Source organism: Anolis sagrei, chromosome X, assembly GCF_037176765.1.
Source record: "Anolis sagrei isolate rAnoSag1 chromosome X, rAnoSag1.mat, whole genome shotgun sequence".
Lineage (NCBI taxonomy): Eukaryota > Metazoa > Chordata > Lepidosauria > Squamata > Dactyloidae > Anolis > Anolis sagrei.
Window position 1 is genome coordinate 6,015,982 of NC_090034.1, and position 21,393 is coordinate 6,037,374.

The 21,393-nt window shown below is 46.7% G+C and overlaps 1 protein-coding gene across 2 annotated transcripts in view; it reads left to right on the top strand.

Annotated features, from left to right (window-relative positions):
* Positions 1-21,379, top strand: part of LOC137094796 (ras-associating and dilute domain-containing protein-like) — a 152,172-nt gene extending 130,793 nt beyond the window's left edge. Inside the window, exons 12-15 of one of the 2 annotated variants that reach the window (XM_067460553.1) lie at positions 5,329-5,743; positions 11,171-11,310; positions 16,853-16,992; positions 20,344-21,379. In XM_067460553.1, coding sequence (XP_067316654.1) covers positions 5,329-5,743; positions 11,171-11,310; positions 16,853-16,992; positions 20,344-20,452 — 804 coding nt within the window. In that variant the 3' untranslated portion in view covers positions 20,453-21,379. The remainder of the gene's footprint in view (positions 1-5,328; positions 5,744-11,170; positions 11,311-16,852; positions 16,993-20,343) is intronic. The other variant, XM_067460554.1, reaches the window with a different exon arrangement.
* The last annotated feature ends 14 nt before the right edge of the window (positions 21,380-21,393 follow it).

Below are 21,393 nucleotides of genomic sequence, written 5' to 3' on the forward strand. Positions count from 1 at the left end.
TCACAATATTATATAAGTTTTTGTACCATCACTTTGAAATGGTATCAACGCCGTGTCTTCTTATGCCGAGTTGAATATGAATCAGCTGCTCATGACCGGTTTGCTGATAGGTTCGCCTTATGGTGACCCTAAGTCAGATCTGACTTGAAGGTGCACAACCATAGCAATAAAGGTCAGGAAAAATGGGGGAGGTTTCCAAAACTCTGCTCCTCTCCCGCCCATGTTGTCTTCAGCCTCAGAGCTGGAAGTTATCATCTGGACTGCAGAGTTTCAAGGCTATCATCATCTTTTTGGAAGAGCTCCTGCCACATTTTTTTGGCTGCAGACAGGAATGTTTCTGAATCCATTGCAATCTTGTGGGGAAAAATTCAGCTACCCCTTCTAAAAAGGATGAAGTGATCCTTAGAACGGAGGAAAAGTCAAACAGTGGCAAGGTACTGCGTTCTTACATCTCATAGATTATAATGCTCTCTTCCTAAAACAACTCGCTATCATCATCAGTAATGGAGAATCATAGAATCATAGAATCAAAGAGTTGGAAGAGACCTCATGGGCCATCCAGTCCAACCCCATTCTGCCAAGAAGCAGGAATATTGCATTCAAATCACCCCTGACAAATGGCCATCCAGCCTCTGCTTAAAAGCTTCCAAAGAAGGAGCCTCCACCACACTCCGGGGCAGAGAGTTCCACTGCTCAACGGCTCTCACAGTCAGGAAGTTCTTCCTCATGTTCAGATGGAATCTCCTCTCTTGTAGTTTGAAGCCATTGTTCCGCGTCCTAGTCTCCAAGGAAGCAGAAAACAAGCTTGCTCCCTCCTCCCTGTGGCTTCCTCTCACATATTTATACATGGCTATCATATCTCCTCTCAGCCTTCTCTTCTTCAGGCTAAACATGCCCAGTTCCCTAAGCCGCTCCTCATAGGGCTTGTTCTCCAGACCCTTGATCATTTTAGTTGCTTTCCTCTGGACACATTCCAGCTTGTCAATATCTCTCTTGAATTGTGGTGCCCAGAATTGGACACAATATTCCAGATGTGGTCTAACCAAGGCAGAATAGAGCATGGGGAGCATGACTTCCCTAGATCTAGACACTATGCTCCTATTGATGCAGGCCAAAATCCCATTGGCTTTTTTTGCCGCCACATCACATTGTTGGCTCATGTTTAACTTGTTAGGCAGGGAGTTTCAGAAAAACATCTATTTCTGTTTTATCGACTATTCCAAAGCCGTTGACTGTGTGGATCATCATAAATTGTGGCAAGTTCTTGGTGGTATGGGCATACCAAATCACTTTATCTCTCTCCTGAGGAATCTGTATAAGGACCAAGTAGCAACAGTCAGAACTGACCACGGAACAACAGATGGGTTCAAGATTGGGAAAGGCGTACGGCAGGGTTGTATCCTCTTCCCCAACCTATTCCACTTAGATGCAGAACACATCGTGCAATGTGCGGGGCTTGACGAATGCAAGGCTGGGGTGAAAATTGCTGGAAGAAACATTCACAACCTTCGATATGCAGATGACACCGCTTTGATGGCCGAAAGCGAGGAGGAGCTGAGGAGCCTTCTAATCAAGGTGAAAGGAGAAAGCACAAAAGCTGGGTTGCAGCTAAACATCAAAAAAACCAAGATTATGGCAACAAGAATGATTGACAACTGGGAAATAGAGGGAGAAAACGTGGAGGCAGAGACAGGGTTTGTATTTCTAAGTGCAAAGATTACTGCAGACGCAGAGTGCAGCCAGGAAATCAGGAGATGCTTCCTTCTTGGGAGGAGAGCAATGTCCAATCTCGATGAAATAGTGAAGAGTAGAGACATCACATTGGCAACGAAGATCTGCATAGTCAAAGCAATGGTATTCCCCATAGTCACCTATGTTGTGAGAGCTGGACCTCAGGGAAGGCTGAGCGAAGGAAGAGAGATGCTTTTGAACTGTGGTGTTGGAGGAAAGTGCTGAGAATGCCTTGGACTGCGAGAAGATCCAACCAGTCCATACTTCAAGAAATAAAGTCCGACTGCTCATTGGAGGGAAGGAGAGTAGAGACAAAGTTGAAGTGCTTTGGCCACATCATGAGGAGACAGGAAAGTTTAGAGAAGAGTATGATGCTGGGGAAAATGGAAGGAAAAATGAAGCATGGCCAACCAAGGGCAAGATGGATGGATGGTATCCTTGAAGTGACTAGATTGACCTTGAAGGAGCTGGGGGTGGTGATGGCTGACAGGGAGCTCTGGCGTGGACTGGTCCATGAAGTCATGAAGAGTCGGAAATGACTGAACGAATGAACAACAACAACAATCATCAGAGGTGATTCCTTGTGGCCGAATCTGATTGTCTTCCAAAAGTAGAGTCTTAGTAATGGGTCGGTGACTGTAGAGACCTATTATGGTTCTTCATGGTCTATCACAGCGTTCCTCCAGCTGGAGGGGTCACGAGAGGGGTTGCATAGGGGTCATCAAAGACCAACAGAAAACACAATATTTTCTGTATTGTCGAAGGCTCTCATGGCTGGATTCACTAAGTTCTTGTGGGTTTTTTCGGGCTATATGGCCATGTTCTAGAGGCATTTCTCCTGACATTTCGCCTGCATCTATGGCAAGCATCCTCAGAGGTGAGGATGTTGGTCATGAGACCATTTTCTGTTGGTCATGAGAGTTCTGTGTGGGAACTTTGGCCCAATTCTATGGTTGGTGGGGTTCAGAATGCTCTTTGATTGTTTTGTCCATAGCCATCATTGTTTGAGTCCACAGTGCTCTCTGGATGTAGGTGAACTACAACTCCAAAATTCAAGGTCAATGCTCACCAAACACTCCGCTTATTTTATGTTGGTTCTGTGTGCCAAGTTTGGTTCAATTCTATCGCTGGTGGAGTTCAGAACGCTCTTTGATTGTAGGTGAACTATAAATCCCAGCAACGACAACTCCCAAATGACAAATCACCACCACCACCCCAATCCCACTAATATTCAAATTTGGGCGAATTGGGTATTTGTACGAAATTTGGTCCACCGAATGAATATCCTGCCTATCAGATATTTCATAACAGTAGCAAAATGATAGTTATGAAGTAGGAACGAAAAGAATGTTATGGTTGGAGGTCACCACAGCATGAGGAATTGTATTAAGGGGGTGCTGCATTAGGAAGGTTGAGAAACACTGGTATACCATACTTTACTTACTTAGGCAATCCCTCGTTGGCCGAGTAGGATAGTCTTCCAGGATCAGTTTTCTGGTGAATCCATAGGTGACTGTGGAGCCCTCTTCTTGATCTGCATCTTCTCCCAAAGTGAGGGCATCGGTTTCCAGGTCGAAGGCGGTCTTGGTTGGGGTTGGTTTGACTTGCCTTCCTCTTGGCACGTTTCTCTCTTTTGCCCTCCATTTCTGCCTCTTCAAATTCTACAGCACTGCTGGTCACAGCTGACCTCCAGCTGGAGCGCTCAAGGGCCAGGGCTTCCCAGTTCTCAGTGTCTATGCCAGAGTTTTTAAGGTTGGCTTTGAGCCCATCTTTCAATCTCTTTTCCTGCCCAACAACATTCCGGTTTCCCGTTCTTGAGTTCGGAGTGGAGCAACTGCTTTGGGAGACGGTGGTCAGGCATCCGGACAACGTGGCTGGTCAGCAGAGTTGATGGCGGAGGAGCATCGCTTCAATGTTGGTGGTCTTTGCTTCTTCCAGCACGCTGATGTTTGTCCGCCTGTCTTCCCAAGAGATTTGCAGGATTTTCCGGAGGCAGTGCTGATGGAATTGTTCCAGGAGTTGCATGTGACATCTGTAGACAGTCCACGTCTCGCAGGCGTACAGCAAGGTTGGGAGGACAATAGCTTTATAAACAAGCCCCTTGGTCTCCCTACAGATGTCCCGGTCCTCAAACACTCTGCTTCATTTGCAGAGCTCAGGTGGTGTTGTATTTCGGTGTCAATGTTGACTTTGGTGGAGAGGTGTTGTAGTTCAGCGTGTTGCTTGAGTCGCTACTCCTAGTAGCCGGGAGAACGGGTCTCCTTTAGAGTCAGAAGGGGAACAGCAGCATCAGCACATTAGAGAAATCATGGCTCCAAGCGATACTGACACGTTCCCAGGTTTCTCTGATTGGGAAATGGGGGATGGGGAAGGGAGCAGAGGTGTAAAGAGGGCTGCTCGAAAGCCTGAGTCTGAAAGGGAATTACAAAGGAAGCATATTCAGGAAATACTTTGTGCACCAACAGAGGATGAATATTTCTTTGGGTTTGAAAGGAGTTTTGGGACTGGGAGTGACATGGAAGATGATGAGGAGTTAAATTGGACCCGTGTGCAAAACATAAGGGATATCTATAACCAGCCCACCTCTAGTGAGGAATTTGAGGGGTTCACTGATGATTGGCAGCCAGGGGACTCTTGGCAGGATCTGAATCCTGATAATCGTTGGCAGAGGTGGAGGGATGGGCATTCAGCTGCAGACTTGGGAGCAGCTGAGAGTGATGATGAGAGGGTGGGGAGCTCCTCAAGCTCTGGAGACGAATTGTAAGATAAAAGGGGGTTCAGTTTGAATGGCAAGTTGCAGGAGGCAAAGTGTCTTCTTGGAGACATAATTCTTGTACCTGCCAACTTTCCCCCTTGGGTCCTGGGCTTTAGCTTCAAGTGTTCCTGTTTCCTGGGTGACTTCAACGTTCCAGCTTGCTGCTCTACGGAATTGACTACGGACTAGTTTGACTCCGCTTTTGGACTTCTGGACTTTGTTTTCTAATATCTTTGTGACTTTAACAACTTTCCGTTTTGAAACCACGTTTTATCACCTTTAAAGACTGTGTTCTTGCTACATTTTGATTTTTAAGCAATTTGCTTCATCTTTGGTTTAAGAGGCAGCGCTATAATCCGGATTATATTTTTGGTTCTCCTATTGACTTGTTTTTGGTGCCAAATTGCTCCAGCAGACCTAAGCACTGCATTTTAGTGCTTTTTTTGGTCCTTTTGTTTACAATAAAGCTGTGTTTGAACCTTTAATCTGTGTCTGGCGGGGTTTAAGGCTTCTGGGTTTTGACAAGAGGTGGCTGCCAAGGGAGTGGAAATGGTCAACATTTTCTAATTGATATACCTTCCAAGGTATATCCTAATGAGGATGTTGATTTCCAGGTAGAAGGTGGTCCTGATAAGGGTTTGCTTGATGTGCTTTCTTCCTCTTGCCCTCCATTCGTGCCTCTTCAAAATCCATTAGCAAAATCCACAGCTGCCCTCCAGTTCGAGTGATTTAGGGGCAAGGCTTCCCAGTCCTCAATGTTGATTCCACATTTTTAAGGTTGGTTTTTAGCCCATCTTTTAATCTCTGTTGCTGACCCGTGTCTTTGTGCCTTTCCTTTAAAGACCGAGGCGATCAGCTGCCAAACCAGCCCCCAAGTGGACTCCAAAACAACAACCACCGGCTTGTCCGTGGTTACAAGCACCTTTGGTCAGGTGAACCGCAGGCGACCCGTCAGCTATGCAGAACCAAGGATCGAAGCCGTCCACAATGCCAATGGCTCTGCTCGGGAGAATGACGCCTGCGAGTTGCCGCTTCCCGAAGCCTTGCAGCAGCTCCGCTTGGAGGGGTCGCAGGGCAAGAATGGCGTCAAGTCAGCCGTGGGGCCGCCCGACCCGTCATGCTTGCTGACCCCGCCAAACACGCCTCTCACCTTCGACTCCACAAGTCTCGAACTTGCTCCAGAGACCAACCTGGGGAAAAGTGTGATGGACCCTCGAAGGAATGGCTTCAGTGGTGCCAAAACCACCATTTCTGAAGGTAAGAAGGGCATTATAACATAACTAGTTGTACCCTGCCACGTGTTGCTGTGGCCTATAGTAAATCTTTTCAAAGTAGAGGTAGATATCTGGAGTATTATGAAAGAGAGGTACCTACCTATTCCTTCCCCCTTTGTCTCCCCCTTTCTCTCCTTTCTTCCTTCTCTACCTCTTTCTTTCTTTCTTTCTTTCCTTCTTTCGCTCCTTGGTTTCATCCTTCTCTCTTTCCGTCATTCCCTCCCCCTTTCTTCCTTTGCCTCCTTTCTTCCCTCCATGTTTCCTTCCTCCTTTCATTTTTTATTTCCTTTTCTCCTTCCTTCTTTACCTCTTTCCTGCCTTTCCTTCCTTTTATTTTTCTTTCTTTTCTACTTTCTTTTCTTCCTTCCTTCAGTACCTCTTTCTTTCCTGCCTTCCCTCCTTCCTTCCTTTCTCCCTTCCCAATGCTTACCCCTTCTCATGGGAGTCCTGTGTGCCACATTTGGTTTAATTCCGTCATTGGTGGAGTTCAGAATGCTTTGATTATAGGTAAACTATAAATCCCAGCAGCTACAATGGAGGGGGGTGGGAGGAGGAGGAGTGCAGGGGCGGGGCCTCGGTGGGTGTGGGCGGGGCTTCGGCGGAGGGGGGAGGGAGGTGCGGAGGGTGCGTTGGCCGTTTGGCCATGTGCGCGCGCCGGGGACTTTGCACCATTGCGCATGCTCAGTTGTTTTGTCCTTTTGTGAGTGTGTTGTTGTGTTGTTTTTTATTTTGATTCTATATGTTTGTACCTTGTGGGTTGAGGTATGTGCATGGGAATTTTGGTTAATTTTCGTTGGGTGGTTTTTGAGTTTTGCTGTCCCGTTGGACGCCCCTTACAGATTTATATATATAGATAACACTTTATTTATATCCCGCCCTATCTCCCCAAGGGGACTCAGGGCGGATCACAGTACACACATGGCAAACATTCAACGCCATTTTGGACAGACAAGACAGACAAGAGGTACGTTGTGTCGACGTCCAGCTTTTTGGCGCCTTGGAGGTTGTGCTCTAATCCAGCCACAGGGAGGTGCTGTCTCTCCATCCTCTATGACAAAGAACCATCAGGATTTCTGCCTTCCTTTTGGTTGCTGAGCATTTTCTGATCTTTTTCTTTTATGATGTCGTAAAATATCTCCCCTGCTTTTTAGCGGTACCTAATTTCTCTAGTTACAGCTCTAAGTTATTTTCGAAGTGCTTAGGTAAACAGTAAGCTGGGCTGACAGTCAGGAGCTCATGCCAACCCAGGGCTTCGAACTGGCAACCTTTTGGTTGGTAGAGCTTATCATTGCTGGTGATTTACCAGCTGCCCTTAATTGGAATGAGCGCTGGGCTGGGCATTGAGAACTTGAATTTGAATAAGATCTCGATAAGTTCAGCTTCTGCTGAGTGGATTGACTAAGTTTCCAAGGTTGATGGTTCTTCTGGTTGGGCACAAAAGCACCGCCAAGAGTGACCGGAGGAAGACTAGAGTGGTTACACACCTCTACACCACCAAACCACATTTTGATTACCCCAGACTAAGAGTGTTTCCACATTACCGACCCTCACTATGTGAACTGACCGATAAATAGATACATTAGGCAGGAAAACACTAAGGGAAGCCTATCATGAGGTTTTCTTGCCAAGACTGTTCCTCTGAGTCAGCCCAGGCACTTCCAAGCCATTAAACGCTAATCAAGGTGGTCAGTTGAAACATTCACACCTAGCTCCAGCAGACAAGAGTCCTTTGTCCCACCCTGGTCATTCCACAGATATATAAACCCTTTTTCCTAGTTTCCAACAGACCTCACTACCTCTGAGGATGCTTGCCATAGATGCAGGCGAAACGTCAGGGGAAAATGCCTCTAGAACATGGCCATATAGCCCGGGAAAAACCTACAACAATAATATTTTCATTTTGGCTTAGCAGCAACTTTGAAGAAAATCCTCAAACAGAGATGGGATGAAATGCACGGGTGGGATTGTTCCTTAGTTTCCAGTGGGTGTCTGAATGCCAGGACATCCAGTAGCCTGGAGCTGTGCGTGGGCACCCATTCCGACACAACACTCTTATTTAAAAATTGCCTAGAAGTGTTAATTGCGCAGTTTTTTCCCTCCTCCAGCATTTTCGCCTCCTTGGGCAGACCCGCACTTTCAGCCCTGTCTGTGGAGAGGAGATCCGTCTCTGGCCAAATGAGTTGCTGACCAAAGCTCTTCAGGTTGCCAAGAATCTCTCCCGGCCTTCAAGGCTGCAGCTGCAAAACGTTCCCATTTTCTTCCCTTGCCATTTCTTGTGAGTCACTCGGCGGGAGCAGCTGGAGGAGCGCGCTTGCCAAGTTCATTTGGAGAGACATGAATCCAGTCTCCTCAGAGGAGAGCTTGGTTCCCGGTGGGTCTTGATGCATCTCCAAGTGTCCTCTGGATACATCTCCCACCGCATGGAGGACGCCGGGAGGATGATGAGCTGTCCTCCTCCCCTGGACAGAGCCACAAAGGTCCAGAGTTTTCAGGAGCAAAGCTGGGGGGAAAGCAATTGTTAGACTACAATTACCCTGTTATGCCAACTCCACTGGCTGCTGGTTCATCTCCAAGCCTAATTTTGACCCATAAAGCTCTATACCAGTGTTTCTCAACCTGGGGGTCGGGACCCCTGAGGGGGTCGCGAGGGGGTGTCAGAGGGGTCACCAAACACCATAAGAAAACACAGTGTTTTCCGATGGTCATGGTGATTCCATGTGGGAAGTTTGAGCCAATTCTATCGCTGGTGGAGTTCAGAATGTTCTTTGATTGTAATGAACTATAAATCCCAGCAACTACAACTCCCATATGTCAAGATCTATTTTCCCCAAGGTCCACCAGTGTTCACATTTGGGCATATTGAGTATTCGTTCCAAGTTTGGTCCAGATCCACCATTGCATGAGTCCACAGTGCTTTCTGGTTATAGGTGAACTACAACTCCCAAACCCAAGGTCAATGCCCATCAAACCCTTCCAGTGTTTTCCATTGTTCATGGAAGCCAAGTTTGGTTCAAATCAATCGCTGGTGGAGTTCAGAATGCTCTTTGATTATAAGTGAACTATAAATCCCAGCAACTACAACTCCCAAATTACAAAATCAATCCTCCCCCCGACCCCACTAGCATTCACATTTGGGCGTATTGGGTATTTGTGCCCAGTTTGGTCCAGTGAATGAAAATGCATCCTGCATATCAGATATTTACATTATGATTTATAACAGTAGTAAAATGACTGTTATGAAGTAGCAACGAAAACAATATTATGGTTGGGGGTCACCACAACATGAGGGACTGTATTAAGGTGTCACGCCATTAGGAAGGTTGAGAACCACTGCTCTATACGGTTCTGGCCCAGCTTACTTGTCCGAACGCATCTGCCCCTACGACCCATCTCGTACTCTTAAGATCATCTGGGGGGGGCTCTGTTCTCACTCCCGTCAACAGCACTATTTTGCTCACTATACTGCATAGTGGTGGCATAGTGGTGACATACTTCATTTCCATATGTTTATATTTATGCTATGCAGGGGGAATATTGGATAGCAGCCATCAGGTGATGTAGTTATGCATACGTTATTGGGGAATTGAATTGAATAGTTCTGTGTTACAACCTCGACAACAGTGTTTCTCAACCTTCCTAATGCCTCAATCCCTCATGTTGTGGTGACCCCCAACCATGAAATTATTTTTGTTGCTACTTCCATCACTGTCATTTTGCTCCTGTTTTGAATCGTAATGTAAATATCTGATAGGCAGGATGCATCATCATTCATTGGACCAAATTTGGCACACATATCAATTATACCCAAATTTGACTACTGGTGTGGTGGTGGGGGGTTGATTTTGTCATTTGGGAGTTGTACTTGCTGGGATGTATAGTTCACCTACAATCAAAGAGCATTCTGAACTATGCCAACAATAGAATTGGGCCAAACTTTAAACACAAATCTCCCATGACCAACAGAAAATACTAATTTTGGTGGGCCTTGACCTTGAGTTTTGGAGTTGTAGTTCACCTACATCAAGCGAGCACTGTGCACTCAAACAATGATGGATCTGGACCAAACTCTACACGAATACTCAATATGCCCAAATGTGAACACTGGTGGAGTTTGGGAAAAATAGATCTTGACATTTGGGAGTTGTAGTTGCTGGGCTTTATAGTTCACCTACAAACAAAATGCATTCTGAACTCCACCAATGATAGAATTGAACCAAACGTGGCACACAGAACTCCCATGACCAACAAAAAAATACTGGATTTGGTGGGCTTTGACATTGAATTTGGGAGTTGTAGTTCACCTACATCCAGAGAGCACTGTGGACTCAAATGATGATGGATCTGGACCAAACTTGGCATGGATACTCAATATGCCCAAATGTGAACACTAGTGGAGTTTGGGGAAAACAAACCTTGACATTTGGAAGTTGTAGTTGCTGGGCTCTATAGTTCACCTACAATCAAAGAGCATTCTGAACTCCACCAACAATATCATTGGGCCAAACTTCCCACACAGAATCCCCCTGACCAACAGAAAATACTATGTATTGTCGAAGGCTTTCATTGCTGGAATCATTGGGTTGTTGTAGGTTTTTTCGGGCTATATGGCCATGTTCTAGAGGCATTCTCTCCTGACGTTTTGCCTGCATCTATGGCAAGCATCCTCAGAGGTAGTGAGGTCTGTTGGAAGTAGGAAAATGGGTTTATATATCTGTAGAATGACCAGGGTGGGAGAAAGGACTCTTGTCTGCTGGAGCTAGGTGTTACTACGCCTACACTATACTACACTAGACTAGACTACACAGAGAAGCCATTGAAATCCACAAGCATGTGGACAATTTCAACAGAAAGGAGGAAACCATGAAAATGAACAAAATCTGGCTACCAGTATTAAAAAAAAACTCTAAAATTACAACAACAAAACAACAGAGAGGAAACAATCAGGCACATCCACTCCCCTCTCAACAAAAGATTCCCCCAGGCACTGCCAGGCCATCAAATGCTAATTAAGGTGGTCAGTTGAAACATTCACACCTAGCTCCAGCAGACAAGAGTCCTTTGTCCCACCCTGGTCATTCCACAGATATATGAACCCCTTTTCCTAGTTCCAACAGACCTCACTACCTCTGAGGATGCTTGCCATAGATGCAGGCAAAACATCAGGAGAGAATGCCTCTAGAAGACCATGGCCATATAGCCCGAAAAAACCAACAACAACCCAGAAAATACTATGTTTTCTGGTGGTCTTTGGTGGCCCCTCTGACACCCCCCTTGCTACCTCTCCATGGGTCCTGACCCCCAGGTTGAGAAATGCTGCTCTACAGAGTCCACCTTTGCTGGTCTACAAGTACTTCTAGAAGGTGAAATGTCTGTAAGACTGACAAGCCTTTCTTTCTTGGTTTCTCCCCAGGTTCTTCACCAACACCTTATGACTTCCCAACTCCTGCTTCTTCGAGTCGCAGCTCAGCTACAGATGACTTCTGCTACGTCTTTGTGGTGGAACTGGAAAAGGGACCCATCGGCTTGGGGATGGGGCTGATCGATGGTCTGGTAGGTGGTGGCCCAAGAAACAAGACTCGGTGGGCTAAGGTCTTCTCCTGTAGGCTTGTTGAGTTGCCATTATTTTGGGAGAAGATGAAACTTTTGGTGTAGGCCAGTGGTTCTCAACCTGTGGCTCCCCAGGTGTTTTGGCCTACAATTCCCAGAAATCCCAGCCAGTATACCAGCTGTTAGGATTTCTGGGAGTTGAAGGCCAAAACATCTGGGGACCCACAAGTTGAGAACCACTGGTGTAGGACATCATTTCTGCCACCTGGCTATGTGTTGCAACCCAGAGCAGGAAACGAGACCCTAAGACAACAATCCACCACACTTGACTGTGGGGAAAATCAATCCCTTTTTATTGATGAGAAAAGGTTACAAAATAGAGGAAAATGCAAAGTCAAAAAGCCACAGTAAAAATCAGCAATCAGAAATATCCATGAACTAGATCAAAAACCAAAAGCAACACTGTAAAATCCTGGAACCTGTTAGCAATCCACTAACCGTACTTGGAGCACTAGAAGCCTCTTGGGATGAAGGCCACAGGAAACGGGAGATCTGCCAAGGTAATGCCTCAGTCTAAATACCTGGGAGTCACTTTGGACCATGCTCTTACCTACAAGAAGCACTGCCTGAACATCAAGCAAAAAGTGGGTGCTAGAAACAATATCATACGAAAGCTGACTGGCACAACCTGGGGATCACAACCAGATACAGTGAAGACATCTGCCCTTGCGCTGTGCTACTCTGCTGCTGAGTATGCATGCCCAGTGTGGAACACACTAAAACAGTGGATGTGGCTCTTAATGAGACATGTCGCATTATCATGGGGTGCCTGCGCCCTACACCACTGGAGAAATTACACTGCTTAGCCGGTATTGCACCACCTGACATCCGCCGGGAAGTAGCAGCCAATAGTGAAAGGACCAAGGCAGAGACATCTCCAGCTCATCCCCTGTTTGGGTATCAGCCAGCACGCCAACGACTTAAATCTAGACATAGTTTTCTAAGATCTACAGAGACACTCGCTGGAACGCCTCAGCAAGCGAGAGTCCAAAAGTGGCAGGCTCAAACCCAGCACCTCAACCAATGGCTGATACAAATGAGAGACTCCCCCCTGGGCACACAGAGGACTGGGCGACTTGGAAGGCACTGAACAGACTGCGCTCTAGCACCACGAGATGCAGAGCCAACCTTCAGAAATGGGACTACAAAGTAGAATCCTCGACATGCAAGTGCGGAGAAGAGCAAACCACTGACCACCTGCTGCAATGCAACCTGAGCCCTGCCACATGCACAATGGAGGACCTTCTTGCAGCAACACCGGAAGCACTCCAAGTGGCCAGATACTGGTCAAAGGACATTTAACCAGCTACCAAACTCACAAGTTGTGTATTTTTCTGTTTGTTTGCTTTGTTCTGTTAGAAATGTAATATAATGGATTGGTTGCTCTGACACGACAAAAAAAGAAGAAGTCTAAAACGATGCCTGATCTAACCCGGCGAGAGGCACTTAAAGCCGAGGAATCTGTTTCGTGACACGCCTCCAGGCTTTGAAGCCCTTGTTTCTTTTTCTTTCAATCTGGCTGACCTTCGCAGACTCTGCGATTCACCCCTGTTTTGCCAAATCTGTCCTCTTCTATCCTCATTAAGGATCCCAGGTGTTAGCTGCTCTGGAGAGCGATCACTGCTTGGCTCTGAAACATTCTCATGAGAATGTGTACTTTCACTTTCCAAGCCTGCTGAAGTTTCTTCTACACTGACCTCAGAATCAACATTTTCATTAGCATCAGGAAAAACATTTTCAGTAGCATCAGGAAATACAATCAGAGAATCAGGTTCAGGTTCACACTCAGGCTGAACCCCAACACTATGGAGTAATGGAAGTTGCAGTCTTAACACACTCTGGAGGGTACCAGTAATGCAAACATGCTCTGCTGGTGAGGTGAAGCAGAAGTACACTATTACCTTGGCACTACCTATCTGTGCTCACCTGTCCTTCCTGCATATTGAAATATGCCTTTTGCATCCTCCAATTTATTATGGATCATAATAAATGGTGGCAAGTTCTGGGTGGGATGGGCATCCCAAGCCCCCTTCCCTCTCTCCTGAGGAATCTGTACAAGGACCAAGTCGCAACAGTCAGAACTGACCACGGAACAACAGACTGGTTCAAGATTGGGAAAGGCGTACGGCAAGGCTGCATCCTCTCACCCAACCTTTTTAACTTGTATGCAGAACACATCATGCGATGTGCGGGGCTGGATGAATGCAAAGCTGGGGTGAAAATTGCTGGAAGAAACATGAACAACCTCAGATATGCAGATGACACCACTCTGATGGCCGAAAGCGAGGAGGAGCTGAGGAGCCTTCTCATCAAGGTGAAAGGAGAAAGCGCAAAAGCCGGGTTGCAGCTAAACATCAAAAAAGCCAAGATTATGGCAACAAGAATGATTGACAACTGGGAAATAGAGGGAGAAAACGTGGAGGCCGTGACAGACTTTGTATTTCTAGGCGCAAAGATGAGTGCAGATGCAGACTGTGGCCAGGAAATCAGAAGACGCTTCCTTCTTGGGAGGAGAGCAATGTCCAGTCTCGATCAAAGAGTGAAGAGTAGAGACATCAGACTGGCAACCAAGATCCATTGCCTAGTCAAAGCCATGGTATTCCCTGTAGTCACCTACGGATGTGAGAGCTGGACCTTAGGGAAGGCTGAGCCAAGGAAGATCGATGCTTTTGAGCTGTGGTGTTGGAGGAAAGTGCTGAGAGTGCCTTGGACTGCAAGAAGATCCAACCAGTCCATCCTCCAGGAAATAAAGCCCGACTGCTCACTGGAGGGAAGGAGACGAGAGACAAAGTGGAAATCCTTTGGCCACATCATGAGGAGACAGCAAAGCCTAGAGAAGACAATTATGCTGAGGAAAGTGGAAGGCAAAAGGAAGAGGAGCCGACCAAGGGCAAGATGGATGGACGGCATCCTTGAAGTGACTGGACTGACCTTGAAGGAGCTGGGGGTGGTGACGGCCAACAGGGAGCTCTGGCGTGGGCTGGTCCAGGAGGTCACGAAGAGTCGGAGACGACTGAACGAATGAACAACAACATCCTCCATTCTTTCAACGTACACTCCCAGTTCCTGGTTTCTTTACCTTTGGAGTGCGTTGAAGACTTACACTAATTGTGTATTGTGTTTATTCATCAACATACAGGTGTAGAGCAGGCAGGTAATTCTAGTCTAATGCCTCCCCCCCAAAGTGGAAAAACATGTTTGCATCTGCCCAAAGCTATTTATTGCTTGGCCCTTTTGCTTTGATCCAACGTGGCTCTTCTGGTGTCATTAGGGCATCGCATTTTTACTCCGCATAACAAACAACACCGTGAGGGATGTTCATCTTTCAGCCGTCTCAAAGGAGAAACAAGGGCCAAAGAAATGCGATCCGAGTCCACGGAGCTGTTCGCCTTCTCTCTTTTCATAACAATGAGCTCACCACCCAGGGTGAAGCTTCTCTCTCCAGAGAGCTGGAAGCAGTGCTCAAAACTATCATCTGTTTAAGTATGAGGGTTGAATGAAAAGTAATGCCTCCAACGATGCACAGTACTCACATCAACACAATCACCATAAACAGCTTGCATTCTCTGATGAATCTCCTTTGGGGTGACACCTTCTGCTGTCAAGAATTCAATGACTGCACATTGGGCGAGTAAGTTTAAAGATGTTGAGGTGGGAACATCTGACTTGTGTGACAAACAAAGGGTTGGACGTCCTGTGACAGCAACCACCGAGTTTCACAAGCAAAAGGTTGACAGATTGATTCAGGACGATTGTTGTATCACTCAGAGAGAAATTTCAAGCATAATCGGCATTTCATAAGAATGTGTGGGTCACATTATTGCTTTGCTTGGCTATCGGAAGATCTGTGCATAATGGGTACCCAGGATGAGAGAACTGTGAGACGCTGGTTGCGGAAACAGAGTGTCGATTTCTTCTGTGACGGCTTCAGAAAACTTGTTGATTGTTGGCAGAAATGTATCCAATTGTCTGGTGATTATGTGGGAAAAGTGAAGCATAATTGGCTATAGGAAGATCTGACGCCTGAAATGAAAGCGCACAGACTTAAAACTTAAGAGACCGGATCTCACCACCGTACGGCATCCTCCATACAGTCCAGATTTAGCACCGTCTGACTTCCATCTGTTCCCGATAATGAAAGAAGATCTGCGGGGACATCATGATGCTTCTGATGAAGACAATGAGAGAATTCTTGACCACAGAAGGTGTCACCTAAAAGGAGATTCATCAGAGAATGCAAGCTGTTTATGGTGATTGTGTTGATGCGGATTTTACAAGGGTGGAATGAAAAGTAATGCCTCCACCTTGGTAACTTCTCCACAGATGGCAGTACTGGTATGCAGAGGTACTGACTTGTTCAGTGGTCTCTCCTCTACAGTTCCATTTTGGCGGGAAGTCTTAGTATTGAACAGTTGTGTTGTTAAAGTGCAAAGTATGGAACCCTGCACAGACGGTCAGTCAATGTGACTTAAGCAACGTGTAGTCACTGAATTCTTGACAGCAAAAGGTATCACCCCAAAGGAGATTCACCAGAGAATGCAAGCTGTTTATGGGGATTGTGTTGATGTGAGTGCTGTGCATCGTTGGGCGAGTAAGTTTAAAGATGTTGAGGTGGGAACATCTGACTTGCATAACAAACAAAGAGTTGGATGTCCTGTGACGGCAACCACCGAGTTTCACAAGCAAAAGATTGACAGATTGATTCAGGACGATCGTTGTATCACTCAGAGAGAAATTTCAAGCATAATCGGGATTTCACAAGAACGTGTGGGTCACATTATTGCTTTGTTTGGCTATTGGAAGATCTATGCATGATGAGTACCCAGGATGCTGATGCCTGAAATGAAAGTGCACAGACTTGAAACTTCAGAGACTGGATCTCACCACCGTACGACATCCTCCATACAGTTCAGATTTAGCACCGTCGGACTTCCATCTGTTCCTGATAAGGAAAGATCTGCGGGGACATCATGATGCTTCTGACGAAGACGTTGAGAGAACCGTGAGATGCTGAGACCATATGCCAATTGTACCACAGTGGCAGCCAATCAGAACGCTGTCACATACACCTACCGTCCTTCGCATACAAACACTGACTTTTATTATATACATAGATTATTGTTGTTGCATTGCCTCTGTGGGTGGCAGACTCTCCCTCTTTGGGGCCAAGCAGGGATTGGGTGGGTACCAATCAGGAGTGCTTCAGTATTCCTGGCAGGGGATTCAATTAGATGGCTTTGCAGTCTCTTCCGTGATTCAGCATCGTTGCCGATTACAGCCCCTTAATCCTTGGCCCTAGCCATAGGCTAGATAGAAGGCCAGAGTGAATTAGATGGAGTCATTCATTTTGGAGCTGGCGCTGGCTTCTCTGCCACAAATCCTGGACCAAAGTCCTCTGCAGATGCAGAAGTCCTCCTCCCCCAAAGCCACCCACCTGCGGCCTTTTTGCAAACCCACAATTCTCTTTCTCATTCTGCTTCTCCAGCACACCCCCTTGAATTCTCCCGGAATCTACATCAGGACTCTGATCCAGGACAGCCCTGCAGCAGCCGACGGCAGACTCTCCATTGGGGACCGGATCCTGGCCGTCAATGGCACAAGCCTCATTGGTTCTGACTACCAGAGGTAGGCACAAAGGGAACCGCTACTGATGGTGCAGAACTGCATAAGCAAGCAGGGACATGTGCTACAACTCAAGAAGCTCATTCAGTTTCCGTGATGCGCTCAGGCTTCCTTAGATGTCAGTTGGTTTTCTTTTAACCTCCAGGCTGTATATTTTCTGTCCCTGTCGCTTGTCCTGAAACTGTTCCGATTTTTAGATTGCCATTTCCAGGGTCATGTCTACACCGTACAGGTTGAGTATGCCCATTTCCTAAATCAGGGGTCAGGAACCTTCGGCCCTCCAGGTGTGGTGGACTTCAACTCCCACAATTCCTTGGGCCAAGGTAAGCCTTTGGGGCGAATGCCGAGCCTCAAGGAATTGTGGGAGTTGAAGTCCACCACACCTGGAGGGCCGAAGGTTCCCCATGCCTGCCCTAAATGCTTGGCATCCTAGAGTTGGAAGAGATCTGGAGACAGTACTTTCTGTGCAAGGCAGCATTTTAAAATTCAGAATATATTATAGAGACTCATGCGTTTGGAAGGAGGCCTCAAGAGACATCAAGTCTAACCCCCTTCTGCCATGCAGATAGCCATTTAGTCTTTAGAATCATAGAATCCTAGAGTTGGAAGAGACATTGTGGGCCATCCAATCCACATGGAGATTCCACCTGAACCTGAGGAAGAACTTCCTGACTGTGAGAGCTGTTCATCAGTGGAACTCTCTGGCCTGGAGTGTGGTGGAGCCTCCTGCTTTGGAGGTTTGAAACACAGGCTGGATGGCCATCTTTTGGGGGTGCTTTGAATGCAATTTTGCTGCTTCTTGGCAAAATTGGGTTTTGACAAGGTCTCCCCATTCTGCCAAGAAGCAGGAAAATCACATTCAAAGCAGCCCCGACAGATAGTCATCCAGCCTTTGCTTAAAAGCATCCAAAGGAGGAGCTTCCACCACATTCCAGGGCAGAGAGTTCCACTGCTGAACGGCTCTCACAGTCAGGAAGTTCTTCCTCATGTTCAGATGGAATCTCCTCTCTTGTAGTTTGAAGCCATTGTTCCATTGTGTCCTAGTCTCCAGGGAAGCAGAAAACAAGCTTGCTCCCTCCTCCCTGAGGCTTCCTCTCACATGTTTATACATGGCTATCATATCTCCTCTCAGCCTTCTCTTCTTCAGGCTAAACATGCCCAGCTCCTTAAGCCACTCCTCATAGGGCTTGTTCTCCAGACCCTTGATCATTTGAGTCACCCTCCTCTGGACACATTCCAGCTTGTCAATATCTCTCTTGAATTGTGGTGCCCAGAATTGGACACAATATTCCAGGGGTGGTCTAACCAAAGCAGAATAGAGCATGGGGAGCATGACTTCCCTAGATCTAGACACTAGGCTCCTATTGATGCAGGCCACATCTACATGAAACCGCTGGGTGAGGTCATTCGGAGTTTTGGAGTTCGGTGCCATCTCTACGCGATGACACGCAACTCTACTACTCTTTTCCACCTAATTCCAAGGAAGCGCCCCAGATCCTGGACCAGATCCTGGACCAGTGCCTAGCCGCTGTGATGGACTGGATGAGAGCCAACATGCTTAATCTAGACAAGACAGAGGTCCTCCTGGCCAGTCATGAGGCTAATCGGGGTCTAGGGTAGCTACCTGTGCTTGAGAGGGTTTCCACTCCCTCTGAGGACACAGGTTTGCAGTCTGGGGTTCCTCCTAGACTCAGCGCTGACGCTTGATGCTCAGGTGTCGGTAGTAGCCAAGAGGGCCTTTGTAGAGTTAAAACTCATGCTCCACGTTCAGCTATACCTCGAGAAGCCTGACTAGGCTACAGTGGTCCATGCCTTAGTTACACCCAGACTGGATTACTGTAATGCACTCTATGTGGGGCTTACTTTGAAGACGGCCCGGAAGCTGCAACTGGTGCAAAGGTTGGCAGCCAGGTTGCTAACTGGTTGCCCATAAATTTCCGGTCTATATTCAAAGTGCCAGAGCTCCCGGTGGCGCAGTGGGTTAAAGCACTGAGCTGCTGAACTTGTTGACTGAAAGGTCGTAGGTTCAAATCCGGGGTGCAGCTTGAGGACCTACTATTAGCCCCAGCTTCTGCCAACCTAGCAGTTTGAATACATGCAAATGTGAGTAGATCAACAGGTACTGCTCCTGTGGGAAGGTAACGGCACTCCTTGCAGTCATGCCGGCCACATGACCTTGGAGGTGTCTACAGACAACGCTGGCTCTTTGGCTTAGAAATGGAGGTGAGCACCACGCCCTAGAGTCGGACACGACTGGACTTAATGTCAGGGGAAAACCTTTCATGGCCGGAATCACTGGGTTGTTGTAGGTTTTTCGGGCTGTATGGCATTGTATGGCAAGGAAAGAATGCTTCTTAGAACATGGCCACACAGCAGTGTTTCTCAACCTTCCTAAGTCCGCGACCCCTTAATACAGTTCCTCATGTAGTGGTGACCCCCAACCATAACATTATTTTGCTACTTCATAACTGTAATTTTGCTCCTGTTATGAATGGTACTACAATTATCTGATAAGCAGGATGTATTTTCACTGGATCAAATTTGGCACAAATACCCGATATGCCCAAATAGTGGTGGGATTGGGAGGAGGGGGAATTGATTGATTTTGTTATTTGGGAGTTATTTGGGAGTTCGAGTTGTTGGGATTTATAGTTCACTTACAACTCCACCAATGACGAAATTGAACCAAACCTGGCACACAAAACTCCCATGGCCAACAGAAAACACTGGGAGGGTTGTTGTAGGTTTTTCCAGGCTATATGGCCATGTTCTGGAGGCAATTTTTCTCCTGGCAAGCATCCTCAGTATCTGGACCAAACTTGGCACAAATACTCAATATGCCCAAATGTAAACACTGGTGGAGTTTGGGGAAAATAGACCATGACATTTGGGAGTTGTAGTTGTTGGGATTTATAGTTCACCTACAATCAAAGAGCATTCTGAACCCCATCAACAATAAAATTGGGCCAAACTGCCCACACAAAACCCCCATGACCAACAGAAAATACTGTGTTTTCTGATGGTCTTTGGCGACCCCCCTGATACCTCCTCACGACCCCTGCAGGGGTCGCGACCCCCAGGTTGAGAAACACTGCTCTAGATCATGGCCATATAGTCCGAAAAAACCTACAACAACCCAGTGATTCCGGCCATGAAAGCCTTCGACAATACAATAATGTTATGGTTGGTGGTCACCACGACATGAGGAACTGGATTAAGGGGTTGCAGCATTAGGAAGGTTGAGAAACACTGTTTTGTATGACAGAACTGTAAGAGAAAGAGTGAACTCCAAGCAGATTAAGGTTTCTCTCACTGATTTCTGGGCTCTTTCTCCCCTTTCTTCTTTTCTTTCAGTGCGGTGGACCTTATCCGATCCGGTGGAAAGAAACTGCGGTTTCTGGTGGCCAAGTCCGACCTAGAGATAGCCAAGAAGATCAGCTTTGGGTCTTCCCCTACTCCGTAGAAAGAGCCTGTCCACCTTCACCGGCCGTGGACACTGCATCAAGGACAACGAAGGTGGTCGGTGGCACAGACAAATGACAGGCCTGGAACGTTTGGATCCTGGCCAGGGTTTGGATTGCAGAAGGTTGTGTCCTGAGGTGGGAAAATTTCCCCAGAAGAGGATGCAAGCAAAGCTGCATTTAGGGAAAATATCTTCTTCTTGCAACCGTTCGTGACCGCACAAGTTTTGAAAAACGCAGCATCTGACTCTTTCTTCCTCATCATCACATAGAGCCTTTTAAGTCCAAATGTCGCTTATCAGGCTCTGTGTTGATTCCTAGTTCGTTCCTCCAAACCGTCTTGATTTCCTCGCAACGTTAAACATTGCCTTCAATTTGTTGGGAGCTCAGGAATTTCCTTCTCTCTTGCTGTTAAAACAGGTAACGACAAAGGGATGTTCCAGGTCAGTGAACAGGTAAGGAGAGGATTTGGTTCCTCTTCTGATCCTGTATTTTCCTCTCAATTCAAAGGCACTCTTTGGTTATACCTAGTTGACTCCGTAGGATGCAAAACAATCAAATTGGTACCTTGTAAATCAGGAAGGAGCTGCTCTGTTTTGCATCCAGTGACACCACATTGAAGTTTTGTGAACGACTCCCCTATTTTAAAATTCTTCCTAAACTGCTGCATAAAAGATGGACTACCATATTTCCCAGAAAATAAGCCCTAGCATGATTGTTCAGGAGGCTCATCATATAAGCCCTGTCACAAAAAGTAAGCTTGGGTTGAGATTGTCAGCCAAATGGATGCATTTACCAGTATTTATAGAATCATAGAATCAAAGAGTTGGAAGAGACCTCCTGGGCCATCCAGTCCAACCCCATTCTGACAAGAAGCAGGAATATTGCATTCAAATCACCCCTGACAGATGGCCATCCAGCCTCTGTTTAAAAGCTTCCAAAG